Source organism: Festucalex cinctus, chromosome 10 (assembly GCF_051991245.1).
Source record: "Festucalex cinctus isolate MCC-2025b chromosome 10, RoL_Fcin_1.0, whole genome shotgun sequence".
NCBI classification, from domain to species: Eukaryota; Metazoa; Chordata; class Actinopteri; order Syngnathiformes; family Syngnathidae; genus Festucalex; species Festucalex cinctus.
In genome coordinates, this window is record NC_135420.1 from 18767653 (window position 1) to 18793500 (window position 25848).

At 40.0% G+C, this 25848-nt stretch overlaps 2 protein-coding genes across 7 annotated transcripts in view; one reads left to right on the top strand and one right to left on the bottom strand.

The window, feature by feature from the left end:
* Window positions 1-22349, bottom strand: part of LOC144026598 (Rieske domain-containing protein) — a 31806-nt gene extending 9457 nt beyond the window's left edge. The window contains exons 1-7 of one of the 6 annotated variants that reach the window (XR_013285228.1): window positions 21982-22349; window positions 21303-21418; window positions 21004-21163; window positions 18058-18129; window positions 13793-16247; window positions 2096-2229; window positions 14-228 (exon numbers count right to left, since the gene is read on the bottom strand). Coding sequence is in view for 4 of the 6 variants with exons in the window: in XM_077533372.1 (XP_077389498.1) it covers window positions 14-228; window positions 2096-2229; window positions 13793-13856 (413 nt within the window). In the remaining 2 variants the exon portion in view is untranslated. Of the gene's footprint in view, window positions 1-13; window positions 229-2095; window positions 2230-7258; window positions 7562-13792; window positions 16248-17625; window positions 21164-21302; window positions 21419-21981 lie in introns of those variants that run through there. The other 5 variants (XR_013285227.1, XM_077533372.1, XM_077533371.1 and 2 more) reach the window with 5 other exon arrangements.
* Window positions 123-19411, top strand: cilp2 (cartilage intermediate layer protein 2). The gene is made up of 10 exons (XM_077533376.1): window positions 123-315; window positions 6273-6347; window positions 8129-8398; window positions 8593-8775; window positions 9357-9512; window positions 9576-9893; window positions 10945-11053; window positions 11984-12141; window positions 13816-16241; window positions 16320-19411. The coding sequence occupies exons 1-9, from the start codon at window positions 252-254 to the stop codon at window positions 16227-16229; spliced, it is 3747 nt and encodes a 1248-aa protein (XP_077389502.1). The 5' UTR covers window positions 123-251; the 3' UTR covers window positions 16230-16241; window positions 16320-19411.
* Window positions 22350-25848: the final 3499 nt, after the last annotated feature.

The following is a 25848-nucleotide window of genomic DNA, read 5'->3' on the forward strand; positions in this document are numbered from 1 at the left end:
CCCTCCTTTATACCTTTTTGTGGAAGATGATCCGGGGGGCCCAGATGTTACTTGGAAGTGACCAATGGCGAGCAGAGAGGGGCCGGATTGGCGAGGGCCCACGTTGCTCCATCTTTTTAAAAACCACAGGCCTCCCGCCTCCGACTGGACAACGGCTGCCTGAGCAGCAACATCTATCAGCATCTCGCACACCTGACCAGGGACCGAGGATCGGTTGACTCCGCTGCGCTGTTGAGTGACAGAGTGGCACCATGTCAGGATTAAAAACAGCGGCCTTCTTGCTCGCTTTCCTGGCTTCCGCGGTTTTGGGTCAAGGTAAGTGAAGGTCACGGAGGAATGAAGTTTTATCTCGCGTTGATGATATTAATATGCGATAATAGATGTATTTGTGAGTGGAAATTGATGGTGAGATCAGGGCGAGAGTGCACGTGTGCATGCATGGTACTGTAAGGACCACCGCTGTGGCTCGTGCGCTCTCCACCTACAGGCTAATACGCAACACGTGCTGATAGCAGAGGAGGGGGTCACTAAGAGCAGAGGCCCCCCACCCCCTCCTTCACTGCTTTGTCTTTTCAAATTTGGTTCGATCAACTGCCTTCAAGCATATCATGTGATATTTTTTCATCTGACTTTAGTATAAGTTACCAGATACTGGCCAATTAAAAGAGCATTTAAGGACAAAATGGACTATTAATTGGTGGCTTTATTGTTACCTATTTTTCTGACTGGTCATTTGTAAACAAATATATATATGGGTAGGGGTTGCAGTGATGTTTTTTTGTGCTATAATTTACATGCATTACGTTTATTTAAAGTATTATTTTTCATATGTCATATTTGACATAGTTCAGTAACTCAGTTGAAAACAAAGTACATACCGAATTTCCTCAAAGAGTTGGAGTTTATTTAATACATAGCACACTTTTGTGCCCAAGGACCAAATTTGAGAGACCATCTCATTCATAGATCAAGACAAAAAAATAATAAGTTGAAACAATGTTGTGTGAAAAACTGGAAAATGAATCCAACTCTTGATAATGTGAATACATGGTGGGCCAGATGAGTAAATCTGCATGTGGTTCACAGGGCTACACTGTACATATTCACTGGGTGCATCATCCACCTAAACCAAATAAACAAATAGTCTGTCGGTCATCATCTTTTGCATTGACACACGGGCATTAAATCAACTGCTGAATTCTTTTGACATATGTTGCTAAGTTGTTAACCAAAACAGCAGTCCTTCAATATCTATGAGTAAGTGTGGAGGCATCATACATGGTTGACAAAAAAGTAAAGTACTGTATTAGAGATTATTTTATCATTTTAAAACTGTTTTTAGATTCTTTTAAATTCCAGTTTCACAAATGCAAAAAAGGCCTCTGTAATAATAAGACACTTTATGGTTAATTTCAACCATGATGTGTTCAAGTGATCCACTAATTATTTGTTATGTCTGTCAATTTATGAAAGAAAATCCGGGGGGGAAAAAAACATCAAGCCCAAGAGAAACTACTGTACCCTCCTTTATGTTTAAGTGGTATATATTTAGATTTTTATGTATATAAATGGCAGTGATGTGAGTCCAGCTTCACTCTAATAGACCTTTTTGGAAGTAAACACACTGCAGAGGCCATAAATGTCCAAACGTCCAAAAAATAAAATAAAGTAAGTACAGCAGAGGATCTTGGTGGCTAAATAGTCACGTTGTTCCAAACTTAAAATTGTATTGGCATCCGAAACAGCAAACCCACATAAAAGTTGCAGTGAAGTTTGCTTCGTTTGTCCTCAGTTCACCCTTGCAACGTTGTGCCAGTAGCGCCTCCTATAATCATAAACTAAGTACCCCTGCTGGCTTGGGGTCCATCTTGGTGAGAGAAGGGAATAAAAAAAAGACCGGTAGAGCGAGTTGAAACATCCATAAGGTCCCTGGCATATTTCTGCTTTTGATGGCCGTCCCGTAGGCCTTGAACTGTGAATGTTTACGATTTGTTTGGCTATTTGAAGGCAGCCAGCTACTTGTGCTGCAGAGCTAAAGGAGGAGCACTGTGGCATTTCTTTGCTGCTTTGCTTTGAAACATTTCATCACACTCACCAGACAGCTCGCCTTAATGGTGCTGCCATTACAGTAGATGCTACTGTAGATGGAGGGTGACAAGAAGTTGGAGGACCACTGGGAGTTGCGTATCCAGATGTTGAGTAGGCTGGCTGGCCAGATGACTTTAATGGCTTTGAACGGGATAAGAAAGGGGTCATTCGAGCTGCCTTGCTTAAGCCATAACAAATCATTATTTCACTCTGTGTTCATGGCTGTTTCATTTATTAGGCCATTTGTTTGTTTGTGGGAAACTTCCTCTTTTTTTTGTCGCATTTTTTTGACTGTGGTGCAATAAGTGTTACTGATAGCGCTGAGCAATTTTGACAAGTAATCTAACTGCAGTTTTTTTCCCCATCAATATTGCAATTGTGATTTACCAGTTGATTATTTCTTATTAATATTTATTGTTAATTAACCTTTAATTTTTTTTATTAACCTGGAAATTGCAATAAACAAGATCAGATTATACATAAATGTTTTGGTATTATACGTTAGACTTGTATTAATGAAAATTAATGAACCATGAATAAAAGATTATTTATCTACTACAATTAGAGTTGGTAACTTACTAAACACTTGCCGTCTTTTAAGCGTTCACTATGACAACTTAACAAAATTGTGGACAAAATTGTACCAAACAAGTGCGACAAACATAAATCAGTAATTTGTAAATCCGATTACATCAATATTGCAAGCAAATGTATCATTTTATCATTTTAAAACTTTTCATATTTAATGAAACAATGACAGACTGCACTTAGGCACCGAACTTAAATAAATACTGTTCGATATGCTGAAATCACAGGATTTGGACAATTTTAAATTAAAAAATTGCTTCAAACAATTACTCGATTATTAAAATAGTTGTCGATTAATTTGTTAATGGATTACTTGCAGATTAATGGAATAAGTTTGACAGCTCTAAACATAAGTATATATATATATATATATATATATATATATATATATATATATATATATAAGGCTTAAAGACTGACTGTGACGAAACAATTTTTTTCCAAATAGTTGCCTTTATGACTGAAATATTGACAAGTTGATTAGAATTGAACGTCACTCAAAATACTCATAAGTTGGGGCACTCCTAAATCAAGCTACCAATGCAAACTGCACACTGTAAAACGACATAAAAAATTTTGAGGCCAGCACTGTAAGAATATGTTGTCATGCAACACAAAAAGACACACTCGGGTACGTCTCTAGTACTTATTTTTCATTTATACATGTTTTTAAAGTGTTTTTCATCCAAATAATTACTTTTTGACTTTAGCCTAAGGTTAGCGATAGACTACAGGGCATTCCGTTACATTCAGGTTACGTCTTTCGCCGTAGGAATAGAGCTATAAAACGAGGAACCCTTCCATAACATTTTTTATGAATACTTTTTTTGATTAATAGGGATTTTTTTTTTTTTTTTATGTATGATTTTCAAAAAATGTCTTTTTTTTGCTGTTTACATGGGAGTAATTTATTTCTAATAGGATTCTTCATGCTGTGTGCAGTTTTTGGCTCTTGTGCAACAGTTCAAACAAGAATGTTGAGATAGATTGAGTGTGCCCAGTCATGTTTGAACGATATGAGGAATGAAAGCTGCGAGCCTGCGAGCGGCTAATACTTTATTGTACAGTATAAGAACATTTAAAAAAAAAAAAAAAAAATGAAATCATGCAGCTGATGTGCATCATTAGCTAATGTCAGGAGCAAAATTGCATGACTTAACGAGGCGCAGATGCTTTCGGAATCCAAAGTTGGACATTTGAGGGAAGGGAAAAAGACTACGGCACACCTCGACGAAGAAGCCGGCCAAATGCAAAAACGGTTTCCATATGACATGGCAAACGGATCACCCCACACGCAAACACGTGCCAGAGTTGCCCGCACTCTCAAATGGACAGACGGCCAGTCAGTCTGCATCAATTTATACGACAACCTTGCAGTCTTTGCAGTCAAATCCATCAAGTTATGTAACAAGGAAAAGGGAGGGGGGGGGGGGGGGGGGGGGGTTCCTCCTGCAATATACATGTAATAAACAAACTCCAGACTTCTATACAGCATCCATCTGGCACAGTCATAGCTCCTATGACACCGAGGCCTTTTCCACATTTTATTTATTGGCACCCTGTACAGGAGCAGAATCTATGGAGCAGGCGAGGTGTATCACAAAGCGCCACTGTGTCCCAAACGCAAGCGCTAAAACCTCTAAAATAAGAGCCACAGTTGTCGCGGTTTAAGATGTCAAAAGAATTGTAATCCAGTAGCACGGGTGGAACGCAGGTGCCGCTATAAGTGGAACCGGGTTGCTAACCAGGCCCCGTGATCCACATTGTACCGTCCAGCCTTTCACGTTACTTTATGTGTCTTTTTCCTTTCCTGAGGGTTGCTCACTGTGTTGGCCAATGCTTCATTTTAACTCCTTACAAATTAGTGGAAATGTCCAGGTGGAAGGTTAAACTTCACGAGTGTGAAAAGCGTAGAAACAGACGGAAATAGTGAGGTAAAGTCATGTGACGCGGCACGTGCTAAAAACCTCACAATGCGTTCACATTTTTCTGAAAAACACAATAAGATGAGGTCACTATCGCAATTGGCCATGGCTAATGTAAATTCCCCTTTCAACTTTATGAAAACCATTAGGTATCTTGTAAAACTCTCAGCAACTGCCCAGTTTACAACCTCTGTCAGCAAACATCTTGAAATGATGATTCAGAGCGAAAATCCCCACAAATGAAAATTGGAGGAAGGTTGTTTTTTTTTAATTAGTAAAATGTTTGGACTACAACTGAAAGCTTGACTTGGATTAAACTACTGTATACGTATTGTAAACTGTAGAACAGTCGAGCCCCGGAGGTCCAACACATTTTGTTCAGGGGTGTTCACACATCATTCAAAAAAATAAAAAATAAAAATAAAAAAATAAAAAAATAAAAAATAAAATAATAATAATAATAGAAACAATGGAAATACATAAAGTGGGAATCAAGTAAAAAAAAAAATAATAATCACCCGCACTAGTAAATAAAAAATAAATCAAACTAATAATAAATGAAATTTAAAAATAATAATAATAATAATGAATCAAAATTAAGCCTCAAAATCATCCTCTTTTATCCATCTCAGGAAGCGGCCATTTTGCCTCTTTCTGTCGACTGAAAATTGGGTTTCTAAAAGAAAAAAAAAAATTAAGTGAATGCAGTGAAAATACGTAAAACTAACATGTGCCTTATCCTGGCTGTTTCAATTTGTTATTAGTTTGCAAATATTGAGAAGCGAGGCGACTGTACCCTGAGATGATGTCATATGAGAGAGTCTCTCTGCCATAAGACACTCAGCTGACTGTTAGTGTAATTATTATTCTTTTTTTAGCGTCCTTAAATAGCAATTAAACATGATTTTTGGATGATGTGATGTGTCAATATTGGTGGCAACTGTTGGTGACGGCGCTATAAACTGGATGGAAAACAGAAAGTCAACTGTAAAGGCACTTCACAAACTAGCTCACTGCACACCATTCATAATCTTGAAACATTGCATCTTGGTACCGTCGTAAACAACACTGTATTGTTCCTTTCAAGGCACAAAAGCCACTGCTGTGCCGATCAAACGTAGATATCAGCAGAAAGCATGTATTCTTCAGCAAATCACTTGTTTACGCAATACTAATGACCTGTAAATGCTCGCATTTGTTGTTCTTGGTGGAGACCAGAACGGAATCCAGGTTTTCGTCAGTAGCTGCATTTTGGCTTGTTAAGGCCAGAATGTCTTTTGATCGGCGGCGCTGACATCTCACTTTCCTCAATCCATCAAACTAATGCGCTGCTGGCATCGCTAGAAAGACTTGAGGCGAAGCCATAAAAACCATCAGCCACGGGGAGTAATGCTCACCACTGGAACTACGAGTTAAAAAGACACGCACAAACATACATACAGTACAGACACAACACATTAGCACCTTTTTGTTTCTGTTACGGGAAGTGACATTTAAGTTTTTGTCCGGTCCAAATGAAACACGAAAAGGCTGTGCAAGCTGCTTTTTTTTTTGCTTTTTTGCTTCTTTTTTTTTGGCAGACCAGCGCTGATGTGCTGTGAGTTAGCAACCAGACGACTGTGTTGAAATGAATCATAACAAAAATACTTTCTTTCTTTCTGTTTCTTATAGGAATTCGAAGAGAGAGTGCATCAGTGAAGAGCAGGAGAGCAACACTAAACAGTTTTACAGATACAAGAACGACAGGTAAGAGACCCACTGACCAGAACTAAATAAAAATATCAACACCCGAAACATCTTGGAATGGACAAAAATAAAACAACCATTCTTTTCCACACCAATAGACAATTTTGAGTCTTCAGTGATCCTTACATGCATGTTTTTGGCACGTGGGAAGCAGTCAGAATACACAGCAGATAAAATTAAATGGGTTTAGTCATCCTTGGACCGATATAGCAGAAGAAGAAGGTGGTGACAGGCTTCTTTGGTCATTTTATAGTACTGTAGTTATTTGCCATTGCACTTTAAACTCCATGCTACTTACATTAACAATTTGTGCAACTGATAATTGATATGAATGACTATGATTTAATTAATTTTACCACTCCTATCTATGACTTATTTTTCTTACCTACTTTTCCCTATTTGGGGTCTTTTTCCATCATTACTAGATACATGTTATACATTTTCTTTTACTTGAGGTGTATTTCCAGAATATTTTCATTTTGAGCTTGCGTAAACACAAAATATCTAGGAGAAGCTGCACGAAAAATACCAATGCCTTCCATGATTCCAAAGTAGTTTGGATCATGCGTTAAAATTGGCAGAACAGAACATTACTTTTTGAAGACAATCAGCCTAAATTGTGATAAAGGGCTTAGCGACTATGGTAGTTCACAATCACAAGCCTTTTTAAGCAAACTACTGGCTATTTTTGAGGGGTAGTATTCTTCCAATTGGACAAAAAAACAAAAAACTAATGATAAAAATGACGAAATGATATGTTGTAGGATAACAAGACTGACACTTGAAGCTGATATTAGGCAGGTGTTTCAATCAGCTCTGAAAGTAACTGCAACTACTGGGCATGGGCTTTACTGGCATTCTGTGTAGCCTACGGCTAATTTGTTAGCTACATGTTAGCTTCATGTACTCACCAAGAGCCTGTTCAAAAGTGGTGAATTCTTGTCAGGCGGTTTCATACAGAATCCCCTCAAGGTTAAAGACTGGCAAAAGTCCAACAATATTTGTCTAATGTAGCTCTTGTCACACACCAACTATTCATCCATTATCCGACTTCGGACGTCGTCAACTACCCTCCCGTGCAGGTGGGTGAGACTTGCTTCGCAATCGCAACAGCCAATCAGATTTCTGTAATTGTATACGACAACCAATGAGAACAAAATCTGAACAATTATTTTTATTGGCACGTTAGCCCCCTCCAAAAAAAAAATATTTTATGTTTTTTTATAAGTAAAACGAGTTTTTATTTATTTTTTTAAATGCTATAATGTTTTTTTTTAACGTATTTTTGGTCATTTAAATCCCTGGAGGGTAATTCAGTGTATTAAATTTTGACTTGTTGAGCTACATAATCTCTTTTAATCAGGATATAATTTCAGTTTATTACATTTCTATCTTAGATCCAAAAGTTCTATTTGAATGAAACATGATCTTCTTTTAACAATTAAGATGAAGAAGTAGACTTCCACTCATTGATTTTACAGGTTACAAATGTTTTAGTCCTTGAGAGGAGGTCCACGTTGTTCTCATAGAATATGATACATTTCCTGAATGGGTTGCCGATGCATTCATTTACTGTCAAGTACTCTCATTTTGCTGCCTGAATGCACTACGGGCCTCATCTGCTTCACGACTCCCTGAGGTGTGTTAGGCTTAAATGAGATGAGCAGATCATTTCTGATATGAAATCTGAGATCCATCTGTTGATTTGGACCCACAGATGCAATGACTCAATTCTGCATTTATTCTAAACCTTCTTATCCTATCCTTTTGATTGCCTACAGGTCTGACAGAGTGGACGTCATGGTTCAATATTGACCACCCTGGTGGGAACGGAGATTACGAACGCCTTGAGGCCATCCGCTTCTACTACAGGGAGAGGGTGTGTTCGAGGCCCACGGCGATGGAGGCTCGCACAACAGACTGGGTGTCTGCGGCAGACACGGGAGAAGTGGTCCACTCCAGTCTGGAGAAGGGCTTCTGGTGCATCAACAAGGAGCAACCCTATGGACGCACGTGCTCCAACTACCACGTCCGCTTTCAGTGCCCACCAGGTAGTCAAAGTCCAAGAGTTGTAATTGCAAATGCAGCGGTTCGTTGACTTACAAGTGGCCTAACTTATGAGTTTATATATATATATATATATATATTTTTTTTTGCTTTGTGTTGCAAGCTTGTTCGCAGAACAAATTCAACTGTACATTTTCGCTCCCTTGTAACGGTGATTTTCTTCCTTCTTGGTGCTCAGAGCAGAGTTTCTGGACCGAATGGGGTGAGTGGGGTCCATGCACGACAACGGTTTGCAACGATGTGGGCATCCAGGTCCGCCAGAGGAAATGCATGAGCACTCAGCCGATGCCTTTGCTCTTGGTTCCTGCCTGCCATGGCCATCATTCAGAGAGGAGGGAGTGCTCAACCCCTCCATGTACAGGTTATTGCAACCTTTGTTTTAGTAGTATGAGGCCTAGCTACTCTGTGGCATTAGTAAGCTTAGCTAGTTTATTTATTTATTTTTTTTATATGCATCATAATAATTAAAGTTACGAGCAGCGATGCTTGGCTCAGATTAATTCAGGCAAAAAAAGATTTACAAAGGGCACCCATCTCTCTAGAACAGAGATTCCCTACCAGTGTAATCCAAATTCACTTAATTGGCCTAAACATATAAAATAAAGTATCTTTTTTTCCATTATTATAATTTATTTTTATCAGGGGTAGATATGTTTCATTTCTTTCTGTCCCCTTTCATTTCTTTTTTACAGAATGAAATAAAAAAAAAAAAAATTGAATTTTTCTTCAATCTTTGCCAGCGCTGTACAGTGACAAGCACAGCAATTCAATATGGTTCCACTAGATGGCAGAGGGTACAACAAAATAATAGCTTTGTGCTCAACTGCACCAATCATTAGCTTTCGCAACATAACCTTTGTCCTTACAGATAAGCTACTTCATTATCTGAGGACTTTGGTAAATTTCCATGATTAGAATCATTTCCTAATTACGTGTGTGCAGCCAAGTGGAGTCCGTGGGGTCGCTGGGGGTCTTGCTCCGTGACATGCGGCGGGGGTCGGAGGATCCGAAGGAGGACTTGCGTGAGGACCTCGGAGACGGTGCAATGCGTCGGACGCCCTGCTGAAACCCAAAAATGTGGCAAGAATCCATGTCCAGGTATGATGCAACACGCCGATGCATTTCGACATCGCCTCATCGTCTTTGACCTTGCCTTGGCAGTCAAATGCCAGCGCGTGTGCGCCGAGGGTCGCCCCGACGAAGACTGCGGCCGCTGCGTGTGCGATGACCATGTTCTGCACGGTGACGTCCACAGTGTGACGGGGGTCCCTGTGGCGGGGGCCTTGGTGGCATTCGCCGACCGTCCCAAAGTCGTCCGTGCCCGGACGGACGCCAAAGGCCACTTCAGGCTGCAGGGAATCTGCTCGTCTGATGTCACTTCGCTCATCGTCAGGAAGGACAAGTTTTCCCCTGCTACCGTCTCCTCCACTAGCAACAGCACAGGCCTATCCTGGGTGTCTGCTGTCCTCAGATCAGCTGGTGAGTAGAGATATAGTCATTTATAGAGCACTTGTCCACATTGGGGTCACGGGTAAATTATGTCAGCTGACAAAAGTCAGCTAAAAAGTGCCTTATATAATAGAAATTGGAATTATTAAAGACAAAAAAAAAGTAATGATACTGTAGTTTACCTACAGTAAACAGAGTACATCTTTTTTTAAATATAGTCTGGTGTGCCATTCTCTTCTTTAAAGCGGAAGTCAACCTTAAACATTTCTTGACAATGATATGTTATATGTGACCTCACTAGTATAAGCATGACATTCTGATTAATATTGCATTTGTAGAATACGAGTTACGAAGCAAAATCCAGCCATTTTTTTTTTAATTGTTTTTTTATCCAGCTCAGGGGGCGGCCATATTGCCACTTACTGTCAACTAAAGATGACATCAATGTTGCTAAAGTCTCAGGTAACAACCATTCACAGCTCAGCTTCAGAAAACAACTCTCAGGTAAGAAACAATCATAGCTCGCCTCAGAAAATAGGTGAGCTGTGATTGGTCGTTGCCTGAGCCCTGAGCAACATTGATGTCATCTTTAGTCGACAGCAAGTGACAAAATGGCCATCCTGAGATGGATAAAAACGGCTGGATTTTGCTGCTTAACTCATATTCCACTAACTCAATATTAACCAGAATACCATATTTAGACCAATGGGGCTGCATAGAACATATTGTTAAAAAAAAAAAAAAAAAAAAAAAAAAAAAAAAAGTGGGTTGACCTCCCATTAAAAAAAAAAACACCATTGATTTATCCACAACACTTCAAGGACTTTCACAAGGAAACTGACGAACACATCAAACACAATTTCCATTCTCATAAGACTTCATAGCACCACTTATTTGGTTGCATGGAAACTACTAAAAGGCAAAATAAAAGTAAAACCCTTCGTGCCGCTTTAAAAAGTCCAAATTCCTCTGAACAGTCATTCTCCAAAAGCACATGGGCCAAACATGTGAATCATGCGTAATATAAGTGAATGTTACGAGCTCTCAAAACAGTCTTTCAGGCTCTGCTGCTTTCCCACAGAGAAGCCCTACATTGTGAAGCACCCCGAGGACAAGGTGCGTTATGAGGGCGGGCGCGTGATGCTGTGTTGCAAGGCAACCGGATCGCCAATACCTGACAAATACTACTGGTGAGTTGAATACTAGTGCCAGCACATTATTACCTTATTTCCTCAAATGGTGGACACCACATGTCTCAATTAGTTGCCAGGTGTGTCATCCACTTAAATAAATGCCCATTCCCAAATAAAAAAACTCTTTTAAAAAGTAAAATATAGTAATAAAGAGGGGCTTTACGCTTTAGACGATGCACAATGGCGTGGTCTGATACTTGTGCATGATTTGTAAACCCAGAATAGAAACGTGCCACTCACATCTAAATGTCTTTTGTTGTAACAAAATGAACAAACATACCTTGTAATGTACTGTTTCTGAATAAAAGCATTTTAAAATCAAATTAGTTGATTAATCAACAAGTAATTGATTATCTGATTAATCAACAACAATTTTAATAATCCCGTAATCGTTTCGAGCCATGTTTAATTTAAAATTACCCAAATCCTCCGATTTCAGCATATCAACAGTACTTGTTCACTGATTTCTGTAGTCCTTCATGAAAGAAGACTGTGTTTAATCAAAATAAGACACTTTTGCAAACATCTGATTTTACTTTGGAAAACAATATACATCAGTCCCCCTTAAAAAAAAACACATCACTATATGAATATGAAGTACAAATAAATACCAATAACTGGTTAATAAACAGTAATCAGGAGAAAAAATGTTTTTGTAATACTAATGCAAAATTGAAATTAATCCGATTAGTCGATTGAATAATCAATCGATTAATCGATTCTAGAAAAATTCGATAGTGACAGCACAAGTTGCAGCCCTACTTGTCATCTAAATGGTAACTTTTTTTGTCATTATAGAATTCAGTGTTGTAAAAAATGAATAGTTTATGACAATGAGAATAATAACATTATTATTATTTTTAGGAACTTTATTATGGAGTTATGTAGTTAACAGTATTCCTAACTTTGCAATTCTGTATGGTCAAGGTACCACAATGGCACGCTGCTGGACAGAAAGGTGTACAAGTATCAAGAGGAACTTGTACTGAAAGATCTGAAGCCAGAACAGACTGGACAATATTATTGCAAAACCAGCAGCTCTGCAGGCAGCATTAAGTCCTCCCCAGCATCCCTCACTGTCATTGGTAAGTCTTGAATAACCATCATGCCCGAGCTACTGTGTGTTTCTTTTCCCAACACATAAACCCAGCCAAAACCAGCATCCAACTGATAATACTCCCTTTTTTGTCAATGCACAGTGGTGCAATAAACTTGACGAGCTGTCTGACTCCACAAATTTACTCTAAATCCTTCACAGCATCGAGCAAAATTCATTCTCGGTCTTTAGAGATGGAATATTACAGTTGAAGAGGAAGTGACCCCAAGCTTTAGACCTCATCGTGAGCCGTGTCCATGCATTAAGAGGAGAAAAACACATCTGAGAGAGGGGGGAAAAAGCATTTAACGGGCTATTTCATTTGGCGGGGGATACATGGAAAATAATCACGCAGTCTGTCTGAAGTTCAACAGCTTTTCTTTCATTATTTTTACCCATTTAAAAAGCGATGCTGGTTCTAAAAATAATAATAATAATAATAATGCTCACAAAGAGGCCAAGTTGGAGTTGAAATGCAAGCTTGACAATAAATTTCCTTTCTCTGTTGAGAATCATAAGTATGCATTTAAATTGGAAAGCGCTTTGCAAATACTTTAGCTATCTGTGATACATTGGCTGCGGTCCAATCACATAAATGGTCATAAAATTATTATTTCAGATGTCTATGTGTCTTTCTTCAATTCCTACAAGTATATCAGCTTTTTGTCCAACTAAACAGGCCCAGATTTGGCACTGAGTAAGTAAATTGTAAAGGGGAAGAGATCATCATTCTTTCAGTGTACTCCAACATACTTTTCTAATGTAAAATATGTGCCTTGGCTCAATCAAGGCTGGGAAACACAACTTTAGAATGAGCGAACAGCTTGAAAGCACTCACAAGTCATTATAGCTTGAGGTTTTATGAGCGTGCTGTACGAATGCAATGAATACGGCAATACCGGGATATAAAAATTGCCACAATATCGCCGTTGTCATGTTACGATATTAAAAGCAGCACATATGTTGAAAAAGGCCAAGTTGTATTCCATTTGTGCAGTTTGAGCATCCTCTGGTGGTTAGTTTATTAGTGCAGTTTAATTTTAATTTGGCATGTTTTGGCCACCTATGTTTAAGATGCAAGCTAATGAAGATGAAGGGGAATGTAACACAACATATATTGCTGACTTGGCTCAATGTATCAATCTGTTGGTCATCAAAGTATGTCCAGCAATGCGAAATTGAGCCAATACAAATCAGCATGTATTATTTCAGCCTCATCACATTTGTTCTACACATTGTGCAAGACTTTATTGACACACATGCATAATGCAAATGTCATTCTGAGGGAGGGAAATGACCATTTTCAGGCCCCGGAGAGCTCAAGCTGCAAATGACTCAAAATCTTAGGATAGGGATTGCGAAACAAGGAGAGTAAAAGGTAATGTTGTGAAAGGCAGCCATTGCCATGACACTTCAATTTAGACTACACTACAGTAAATATATTTTTCCAATCTTGAAATATTGCGCCCTTTAAAACTTTGTCGTCCATGCCCCACCTCTGCACATAAGTTGTGCACAAGACAGTTTCAGATGTTGTTTTTGTGCTGGGATTTTTCTTTGAATGCTGGGAACAAGTACTGTAGTAATATTTAATGTGTCTCCAATTGATCATTTTTGTGTGTCATATCAACATAACTTACTCTGGTTTATGGCAAATTCACAGCAAAAGGTGCTCCAGCGTGCAATTCCACTCCCGAGGCACATCTGATCAGACTGCCGCTGGACTGCGTACAACCCGGGACGGACTCCAAGTTTTACAACGCTGGCCGCTGCCCTCACAACAAATGTGCTGGCTCCCTAGACTTTGATATGCGCTGCAGAGATGGCGCCGGGTTTTGTTGTGGTGTCCAAGCGATGGAAAGTCGGACCATTGACTGTGGGAGCTACAGCCTTCCGATCCGGTCCGTATCCCAGTGTAGCTGTCAGAAGTGCGTGCAGCCAACTGTGCTTGTGCGAGGCAGAGTTGTCACCGCTGATGACGGTGAGCCACTGAGATTCGGTCACATCTACATCGGCAAAGAGAGGGCAGGCACCACCGGATACCAGGGAGGTTTCACCATCCAAGTCACTCCAGACACTCAGAGATTGGTGGTGAATTTTGTCGACCCCACGCAGAAATTCATTGACACTCCAAAGGTGTTCATTTTGGACAAGAAGGGTGGCTCAATCTACCATGACGTGAAGGTCATGAGGAAACAGGCTCCAATTGATATTGATGCTGGTGAGACCAATGCTATTAACCTGGGAGAAATGACAGGGGAAGACCCCATTGGGCAGTTGGTTATTCCAGCCAATTCCTTCCACAAAGAAAATGGAGAGGTTTATGAGGGAACCGTAAAAGCCAGTGTCACTTTCATAGACCCAAGAAACATCACTACAGCTTCTGCGACCCCTGGCGATCTTAATTTTGTGGACACTGAGGGTGACATGCTCCCTTTGAGGACCTACGGCATGTTCTCTGTCGACTTCCGTGACGAGAGCAACAAGGAGGTACTCGGGGCCGGAGCAGTCCAAGTCCTTCTTGACACACAACATGTCAAAATGCAAGAGCACATTCCCAAAATGAAACTATGGTCTTTAAATCCCGACACTGGAGTCTGGGAAGAGGAAGGCGACTTCTCTAGCATGACAACTACAGGTGGGCATGGGCGGAGCAAGCGTGAGGAACGCACCTTCCTCATAGGCAACATGGAGATTAGAGAGCGGAGACTCTTCAATTTGGATGTGCCTGAAAACAGACGCTGCTATGTCAAAGTCCGTGCATACATGAGTGACAAGTTCCTCCCTGTTGAACAGCTGGAAGGTGTCGTGATCAGCTTGATCAATCTTGAACCCAAGCCTGGATATTCCTCCAATCCACGAGCATGGGGCCGTTTTGACAGCGTCATCACTGGCCACAACGGGGCCTGTTTGCCAGCTTTCTGTGACGCCCAAAGACCTGATGCCTACACCGCATATGTAACAGCAATGATGGGCGGTGAGGAACTGGAGGCAGCTCCCTCCTCCCCGAAAATGAATCCAAACATCATCGGTGTGTCTCAGCCATATCTGGATAAAATAGACTACCAGCGCTCAGACCACGAAGATCCAGCTCTGAAGAAAACAGCTTTCAGAATCAATTTGGCAAAGCCCAACCAAAATAATCTCGATGAGACCAATGGGCCCATATATCCATATCAGAATTTAATAGCCTGCGAAAATGCACCTGTTGATGCAAATCATTTCAGATTCTTTAGAGTGGAGAAAGACAAGTATGAATACAACGTCGTACCCTTTGAGGAGACGGATCTGACAACCTGGACTGGGGACTACCTCTCATGGTGGCCTAATCCTCAGGAGTTCAGAGCATGTTTCATCAAGGTTAAGGTCCATGGTCAAAAGGAAGTGATGGTCAGATCGAGAAACTTGGGAGGATCACACCCAGAGACAAGAGGCCAACTTTATGGAATCCGAGATATACGCAGCACTCGGGACATGCGAGAGGCCAACACTTCAGCAGCTTGCGTCGAGTTCAAATGCAGCGGCATGTTGTTTGATCAAGCTGAGGTGGACAGATCCCTCATCTCCATCATTCCACAAGGGAACTGTCGCAGGATCGCTACGAACAGCCTTCTACAGGAGTACCTCATCAAACACCCCCCGGTTGCACAAAACAACGACTCTCATGCCTTCACTATGTTAGCCCCAGTGGATCCTCTGGGACATAATTACGGCATATACACAGTCACAGACCAGAATCCCAGGGTTGCGAAAGAAATCGCCATCGGCCGCTGTTTTGATGGTACCTCGGACGGTTTCTCCAGAGAGATGAAATCAGACTCCGGAGTAGCTTTGACGTTCAGCTGTCCAGAGAGGAAAATCAACAGAGAAAGCCTCTTCCAGAGGCTGCAGACCAATCCAGGACAGACTCTGTCACAGATGGCGAGGGACATGAGGGAGATGGAAGGTATGCAGGTGCAGAGGTCATCCACTCGAGTGATGGCCTATCCCTCTGAGCAACAGGGCAGGACCCAGGGTCGTAGGGTTGTCACAACAAGCAGGAGGAGGACGGCTGTGCGCACACAACAACGCCAATGATGGAGCCAAGAGGTAGGTCTGAAAGACAATTTATTCCCATCTGGAGTCATATCAGAGCAATTTATACTCTTCTTGTAATGTCATTTCTAGATCTTCACTCATGTTGTGGAAGTACAATGCACAACCGGACATTCTGCTGACGGAACTTCCTCTCTAGGACTGTGGAAATGATCAAACTCAGACAAACAGCAAAATGTTGAGCCTGGCTGAACATATCCAATAATCGTATACTGACTTGAAGGGTTTGCTACATCATTATTATTATTATTATTGTTATTGTCCCTCCTAAAAGACATACATCTTGTGGCTATATGAAAGGTAATAACTGGCATGTATGTAACCGCTCTGGTCACATTTTATGTCTGAAAGTCATATTTGACTTTTGAGAATGTACATTTTATAGGTCTAATTTGTAGTAATCGGTGGTGGGTTTATATTTTCAGCAACTGAATCAATTGCAAACTGTTTATGGTGGTGGCGCCCAATCGTGTAAAAATTGAACGTCTCTCAAAGTTGCAGACACTGAGCCCTTTCTCTTCCGACTGAGAAAATCAAAAGAGACCAACTGCACAGTCCATCAGGTAACAGAGGACATTTTTAGGCGTTTTTCTTAATGTTGCGCATGGATACGCCACTTTGTCGGTTCAGGAATACATATGCCCAGATAAGCAAACAGGCATAATCCAAGAGAATGATGACTTGACACTTTTGCTAATTGATATTTCACCTAAAAAAAATGTAACTCATAAAAGGCCTAGATTGAAATTTGACTCAGCTATTTTGAGTCACGTATCAGTCTACTGGACTCCACATACAATAAAGTCACTTTTAATATGGCAGAACTTGTTTACAACTAGTAGAAAAACTCCGGTCGCATATTGTTAGCAAATTAGTTCAACAGTTGGGTTCACCAGTACTTGTCAGTATGTGAACAATCATGTAACGAGATAATTAGTTATTCCAACTTTTGTTCTTTTTCTGATAGCCACTAATTTTTCAGGTTTCTATGACATTTAGACAGCCCCCGGCGTGATTCTTAAACGCAGCAGCAATAGTTTTACATATTCCTCTAATTGTCATAACTTTAGACTTTACAACTTGTTTATCTGAAAAAGGAGCATTTGCAGTAATCTCTCCATGCTGAACTAATCCGAAAAGCAGCCAAGGGCGACGGTGGTCCATGGGGAACCGAGGACAGGCTGAGACATAAACACACTTGTGCAGTTAATTAGAAAATAAACTGTGCATTCCTTTGGGAGCCATTACAGAAATATGACCCAGACGTTCATTAAAAGTCAAATGCGCTCAATTTTGGAGACAAAAAAGTAATTAAAGCAAGCACAATAAGCCCAATTAGCATTACAATGGCACCAGGCTTCTACAAGGTAGTGTTCACCTCGGTCTAGTAGTTTTCATGAAAGATCATCCATCTATCCATCCATCCATGGGTTGCGGGGGGTGCTGGAGCCTATTTCAGCTAGCTTTTGGGCAGTAGGCGGGGTTGCCAGGCAATCGCAGTGAAAGATTAATGGTTAGCGTATAAATAGTGTTACATTGCTGAGGTTAAAAATCAAATTGGCACATCTCTGTGTGGAGTTTGCATGTTCTTGTTTCTCCCATATCTCAAAAACATAATTCTTATTGGAATGACGACTTATATTGTCCATCATGTGAATGTGGCGCCTGCAACTGACTGTTGACCAGTCCAGAGTGTACCCCGCCTCTTGCCCAAAGCCAGCGACGATAGGCTCCTAAGAAAATACATAGATGGTTGGATGTTAGCGAATGTCCAGCATCATTGGGAAAGCTTACAAACTAACAAACATACCTGCAAACACTCTGCCCACAAGCAGTCTGGACTGGAAACAAATGTCACCCTGCAGCAGATGTAGTATTCAACCTGCAAGGTGAACAATAATTAAATCCAGGAGATCTGTTGGGTCATTATGACGTCAAACATCTGCAGAACAACTGGAGGAAAAGTTAGACTTGCACAGACATCCGTCGATAGAAGAGCTAGTGATGGATGAAATGTTTGGTCAAGGAGGAAAAAGTGAAGTAATTGGGGTCTTCGCAGTCCATCGCAAGAGCTTTGACAACAAGTGGTTGCACATGCAAGCTGGAAGAATGCTTTGACAGCAGCGGCGGCTTATTCACGAGAACCAATCAGGGGGAGTTTGAGCGACAGTGTAACAACAATAATAGCATGGCCAAGGCCTTGCATGGGAAAGTAAAGCATGCTGCTCCAGCTATTATGTGGAACATAAAAGAACACTTAAGAGGCAAAACATTTGCAGCGTTTTGAGGATGAAATGATGCGAGTTTAAGCCCCATTCCAACAGACAAAGCATACAAAAACAAGATTTATTATGTGTGGAAAGAAAATGTTGATCTCAGTGGGAAGGGTGTCCATCGTGATAACATTTTCACTTGGCGGGGAGTTGTAAAATGTTTTCCTGACAAATTATTGGTTTGCAACGTAATGTCTTCAGTTTTTTGGACAATGTTGAAATCTTAGCTTTGAGAATAGGAATCTGACTAAACTTTATGGAATTCTAAGCACCCTGATTGGCAACATTTTGAATATTTGATTACCAATTGTTAAAAAAAAGTGTTTGATATTTAACTACCGGTACATGAACCCGTAACCCAAAATTTACAAAATTTGACACAAACGAAAACGGCCAAGGTAGTTTCAACTCGTTCTACCAGTTACAGAAGCCTTTTTCTGACAATTTTCCACCAGCAGTAGTGTCAGAGCTGTGACAGAGCTGTGGTTATTGCATCATGAATCTGTGAACCATGTTTCTTTTTTTGTTTTTTTTTAATGAATCAGATCCAATATGCTTGAAGTCAGGAGCCACATACTCTACACAAAGCAAAATATTTATTTTTAACACTAAAGTCAACACAAATTTTCATCCACCAGATAATTCTGCAGTCCAACTGATCTGAGAGAGATCATAGTTTATTCCAGAGGTCACCCTTCTACATTTTCCTACTACTTCCTAGTGAAAATGTGCACATGCCACTCTGCTTAAAGGAAGCCACTTTGAATTGCAGCTTTGATCGCGATAAGCCGATAACGTTTGCATGGTGACACCAGTCATTTTTTGTGTGTAAATGGTGCATTGTATAAACTTTGTATGAATAAGAGTCTGTAAATAAATGTTTTTGATCAAGCTTTTGGTTGGAGTTTGTCACATTCAAGAAATAACTGAAATTATAGTTTTCTAGTGTTCACTTATACTGTGGATATGGAATGTATACATATTTTGTACGAACTAGCATGCAGTTAGCTAGCTAGCTAGCAAGCCCTCATCCTTAGATGCCATAATTTACTAGGTGCCATTATTTAAACAAGTGTTATGTATGTTGTGTAACTTGTGTTATTCAGGCTACATGTTGGTGTGCAAAGCATTGTGGGTATATAACTAGCAGGAAAAATATTGGATTGAGCTCATTTCGCAGACACGCCCACAGAGTTAGTACGAAGAAACAATGGCTTGATTTTTCAACATTTGGCTTGATTTTGGCCATTTAAATTCAATTTGTCAAGGTTTTTAACTATACTCTTTTTCTATGTTGTGTCAAAATTACAACACAATTTCATTTTAACTTTACAAGGACTTCAAAAGACAATTATAAGAGCAGGGGTGCACCAACACTGTCAGGATGCAGAGAGCGCCTGGCTTTAAAAAGTTTGTGAAAAGACGATGAAAACAAAACAAAATGTATTAAACAACATGTCCTATGTTCTGTCTACCAATCAGAGTGATGAGTAATAAAACCCACAGCAAGACCTCAAATGTTCACTCAAGTGCGGTTTAACCACTGAAATTATGATCGTAATAAAACTTCCCATCATGGAGTAAAGGCACCAACACCTTCGTGACTGGGTGGCTGTGCTTCTGCCAGGAAATGGAGCTGACACAAAATATAGCAGCAGCACCCGCTGCTAAAGATTCAACAAAACACACACACAGCTAGAAAAACAAATATTTCTTCAGTCAATGGTTCATTTGATGTTGAGAACCTTCCCATGACGCCTTTCAAACAAGACTTATAATAAGGGTGCGTGCGTCAGTAGAATGTGAAAGAAAAAGTCATAATTTTCTATGACAGACGGTTTTGAAGGGGACATTTTGCTTTGCGACATCAGTGGTTGACTTTTTAAAGGCCACAGGCCCCTCGGTAAATCACAATAAAAGTAAGAACTGTGGTAAGTCCGAGTCAGAGCGAATGTCCATCTATCATATATCAAATAATTTATTTTATCGGAAAGACTGAAAAATACACACAAAATGTCTGACATTTTCATAATAACTACATATAATCTACTAACCAGTCCAGGGTCCAACTCAACTCAGGTTTGAGCTCACCCACACCCCGAAAACAATAGTTTAGCTTAGTGTGCATGTTAAGTAGCTGAGTTGGGGGCCACATATGTGGTAAAAACACAAATCATCAACTGGAAAACAATTTTGAATCCACCATAGTTTGTCAGCCGAGAACAGTAAAATAATTTTCTCCTGCATAGACTTCCAAGTTTTGTTGATTCCCCCCCCCAAGTTTACCAAAAAGTTTTGTCTGTCTACATGAAGTAATGTCCTGATGTCTCCTTCAGACAATAGCCTGATATCATCATTGTCTGACTTCACTTGCAATCAAAGTACAAAGTCTGAGCAACTGACAGATAAGGCTGAGGAATGCTTTCAGATGGCTGGGCTTTGCGGGGAAAAGTCTTATAAATAGTCCCGAATGTGCTCGCTACCAGCAGTACGTCCCGTAATCAGCAACTTGGCATCCCGGCCAGGGGTATGGAAGGTTGAAGCTCAGCTCTTGTGATGGACAGGAAACGGCTGCAAGGAGAGACAGCTTGCGTGCTTCACGTACACGTCACCGTCCTCCAGCTTCACTTCATGCACTTGTTGCTGAACCAGTGGAAACATGAAGACATTATTATGACACGCATCAAAGTTGCATGAGTAATACTTGAGCACGTCCAACATTATAGGGTTTTTATGTCAAGTCTTAAAATTATTCTAGGCTCATCTCGTTTTCAATAGTGACCTTCAATGATGTCCCTGACTTCCCGGTCCTTAGGTCAAAGTCGTAGTCATGCCATGGACAGAAGACCCGCAGGACTCCATCGGCGTCCTCGATGTCCCCTTCACACAGAGGACCTCCTAGGAAACACAACAGATGTACATCAGGCAACTACAGTGCTTTATTTCTTCCAATAAATATCACTAGTGTAAATAGTAAAACTTTGGCTTGTTTTCATGGTAGAGACTAACTAGAATCAACCAATCTCTAATTTCTGCAAAATGTTGGGAACTTAAAGAAAATGATTATTATTTATTTTGTATTTTTTAAATCGGTAAGGCTGCCGAATGAACAATACTAAGCTCGCTAAATAAATAAATAAATAAAGACAGACAGACAGACAGACAGACAGATAGATAGATAGATAGATAGATAAATGTCAAAAGGCTTTTACTTCGAAATTCCCTATCAGAACAAACACTCCCATGAGTTACATTGTAACGTGGTATGCCGTCTGTCAGAGGAGCCAAAATATATGTGCGTTTTAATTAACTTTAAAATGACCGTTTAACGACGACGTCTTGCATAATGTCTAATAATGTTTTACTTTGAAATTTGTTTTGGCAACGGGAAGGGGAAACCATAGGATGGGCAGCCCGGCCCCGCAGTAACCACGGTGTGGCTTTTAAAACGAGCTTTTTACCCGAGTGTGCACAGCGGGCATCCATGGCGAAGAACTCCCCCTTGACGAAGAAGAGGCACACGTCCGACTGCCGGCCGAGGGACGAGTACATGAGGCGGCATCTCTTGGCGGAAAGCTCCGAGGCTGCGCCGATGTGCCTCCACGCGACACCCCCCACGTTTTCCTCTTCCTCTTCGTGGGATGAAGCCATTAAAGACCGGCGTCGCTTGCCTCCCAAACGTTTAATGTCGCAGTAATCTGTATTTCCACATCCATTTGTCGTGTTTCGTTGGACACTTATTCCATATTTCAAGGCCGAGTGTTACGCCACAGCGTTTCCCATTATCCCATCCCCACGCGTGCACGCGCACGGTACTTGCTGTTGTCATTTCCTGTCCATCACTTTGCTTTCATGGATGTTAATACGCATATATTCACAAAATAAAAATATGGATTCTCATTCTATTTCAATCTTCGAGATTACTGGACATTCAACAAAGAAATTGATCAACAGATGACTAGTATTCTGATTAATATTACAATTGTGGAATATGAGTTAAGCAGCAAAATCCTTTTCTTTTTTTTCCAATCCATCTTGTGGCTGCAATTGTCATTTATTTATTTATTTAAATGTACTTTTAACATTTATTGAACATGTAAGAATAATACAGATTCCAGTGTGGCTGCCATTTAATCACTTGCTGTTGACTCAACTCAACTTTATTTATAAAGCGCTTTAAGAACGACATCACAGTTTCTCAAGCTGACCAATCACAGCCCACCTGTTTTCTGAAACTGAACACTGATTGGTTGTTACCAGAGCAATTGTAATGTTCTTTTCAGTTGACAGCAAGTAGCAAAATGGCCACCACGAGATGGATAAAAATGGATGGATTTTGCTGCTTAACTCATATTCCACAAACACAATATTAATCAGAATATATTTACCGGTATATATAATATTTCACTTCCTGTGAAGCAACCTGAAATAGATAATTTTAAGAGGCTTTTACTTCTACTGTCATGTCTGGCACACCATTTGTATAAGGGATTAAAGGAGGCACTTAGATTGGCAGCGAATCAGATCAGCCATATTCATGCCCACAACAGCGCAATACTCAACTCTCATCTCCACTTTATTTATATAGCACTTTAAAAACAAAATCATCGCCGCATACAAAGTGTTGTACGTGGAGTAAAATCAGATATACAAATCAAAGACAGTTAAAATAATGTAAAAAATAAACTAAAAAAATAAAAATGGGTGTAAAAAAAACCCACCCTTTTAAATTGCAACAAGTTGCACGCGTCTGCGAAAATACCATAACCGAGTCTAGCCCACCCCTGCGCAGATACAGACTGCATCTCGCACTAGACTTGTATATGGGCTGAATCCCTAATGTCTGGATTGTTTGACTACGCAAGGGTGGGAGAGTTCACCATGACGAACTTCCTTGCATTCAGTTGAGTGCAGGCCTCTTCCAAGGCCAAACCAATATGTCTGAATTTTGTCATTACCATTCATCCGGTGAGAAATCAAAGTGGCCAGACATGACCTCCTTGATGGAGGTAATGATCAATAGATACAAACTCCCTGACTGCAGCACTTTGGGAAACAGCTGGTACAGAAATCAAAGCAAGCATCAGCCAAAGCAAATACTCTGGCATCCCTTCGCTCGCACGCCCGCCACCGGTTACAACCCAAACGTTGAGCCTGCTGCTGCTGTTCATAAGTGCACATGTTGCATTATTACACACACACGGACCCTTTGCTGTTCCTTGGTGGAGGCTGGTCCGTGACACGGAAAGGCTTCCCGGTAAACCAGCCCTGATGCCAAAGACTGAGGTAAAAGTGGAAACATTAGTTATGCAAAATGTAATTGTGGATGTACAAACAGAAAGCCTGTTATTGTTCTGTTAATGGCAAGCTCGCGTTTGAGGGGGTTTAACTTTCCACAACGCAGCCTAACATCACAAGCTGTTTTGGAGATCTGCGTCTCAGCCGGCACTTCTGTTGAGCCTCACTGTCAAACTTGTTCTTTGACTGCAGGGAAAACATTTTTTCCAAATAATACTTGACCCAATAGATCAAAACTAACCTCAGGAAGATGCAGCCTATTAAAGTAAATGAGCCATGTGAGATAAAAATCAACCACTTTAATCTTCCAGTGCATGCAATAAATCCTTCGCTATGTAGTCAAACTAAATTGTTTTTAATCCGTTTTTACTCGTTTCTCCGCCACAAATGTGTTGGTGGCCAGAGTGCAGGCCCGTCCGCTATTGCCAAGGTGGCTGTCAAAAGACTGATGCATAACAGAAGACCGCTTGTTTGGACTGCAAAAAAGCAACTCGTTGAGTGGAATGCTGTCAAATTCAAAATGCTGCTTTAGTAAGGACCGAGTTTACGTGGTCAACAAGTAACATTGTGGGAAATGAATAATAGTAATATGTAGTAATAGGTAAAAGGATAAAATAAATGTGACAGCATTATATATATATATATATATATATATATATATATATATATATATATATATATATATATATATATATATATATATATATATATATATATATATATATATATATATAATTGATTCTTTTTAATTCCATATGCTGCTGAATATTTTGGATCTCATAAAGTGTCTCATAATGTCGAGCATTTGTGAACATTTTCACGTCTAGCTAGTGTTGACATCTGTATCTAGGCTTTCCAGTGAAGAGTGAAATATCCCCGAGTCAATTTCCGGTAGTCAAGAGTGAGACACAAATCACTGCATTTCTGCAGAGAACCCTTGAAAAAGCAAAACGTCTAGCAAACAATGAAAAACAGAGCTTTCACACGCAGTTCATGGAACCATGTTCAATTAGGAGAAGCACCAGACGTGTTTATTTTCATACATTATATGCGGCCAAGTATTATTACATTGGATTTCATCAAGCTACTCAAGAAGAAAAAAAACCAAACTGCATTGTTGTCGTAGACTATTAGCAAACATGCTGGGTGCTAAATGAAGTGGGTATTCAGACAGACAACAAGAACAATTAAACTAAAACAAAAATCTGAGTGATGTTAGTGTTGTGGAAAAAATGAATCATCACATGCTGGATGGGAGTAATAAAACAACAATATATTGAGGACATCCCGGAACGACTGTGCAACTACTTGCGGTAACACGAGCTGTAGACAAGCTATTTACTTTGCAGTGATGACAGATTGGACAGCAAATTGTGCCTGATAATGATATCAGTTTCTTACAGTAGTTGATGACAACAATAACTCACTCAGTAGGGGGCAATTGAGGACCGGGCCTTCACATTTTCAACAGAAAAGCAAGTCAGGCTGTCTTCATCCTAAAACCTTTTTTAAAATGTGGAGTGGCGATTGCTTAACATCATATAGCTAATCTCTGCTAAAGCAATTACTATCTCCTTATTTGGAAACCAGACCGAAAAGTATTGGCACAAACAGTCGAGTAGTACGCTATGTGTATTTCTCGCAAGTTTCTGAGTTTTTTTTCCTCGCAAATCTGCCACTTTAAAAACTCGCAAATTTACTAGTTTTTCCTCGCAAATTTGCCATTTTATATATATATATATATATATATATATATATATATATATATATATATATATATATATATATATATATATATATATATATATATATATATATATATATATATATAGTGTATACGTGGCCCTAATACCGTCAGATAGTAGTCTTACAAGTTAATAAGTAAGAAAACCAATCTAAAAAACACAATTAGTGTGTTAGCTGCTAGCACAAGATGCTAATGTAGCAGTTTTTATCTTCCGTCAAAGCCCTTTCCTATCAAACAGGACAAGCAGAAGGAATTACATTTTTGTTACAAAGTCTGAACAAAA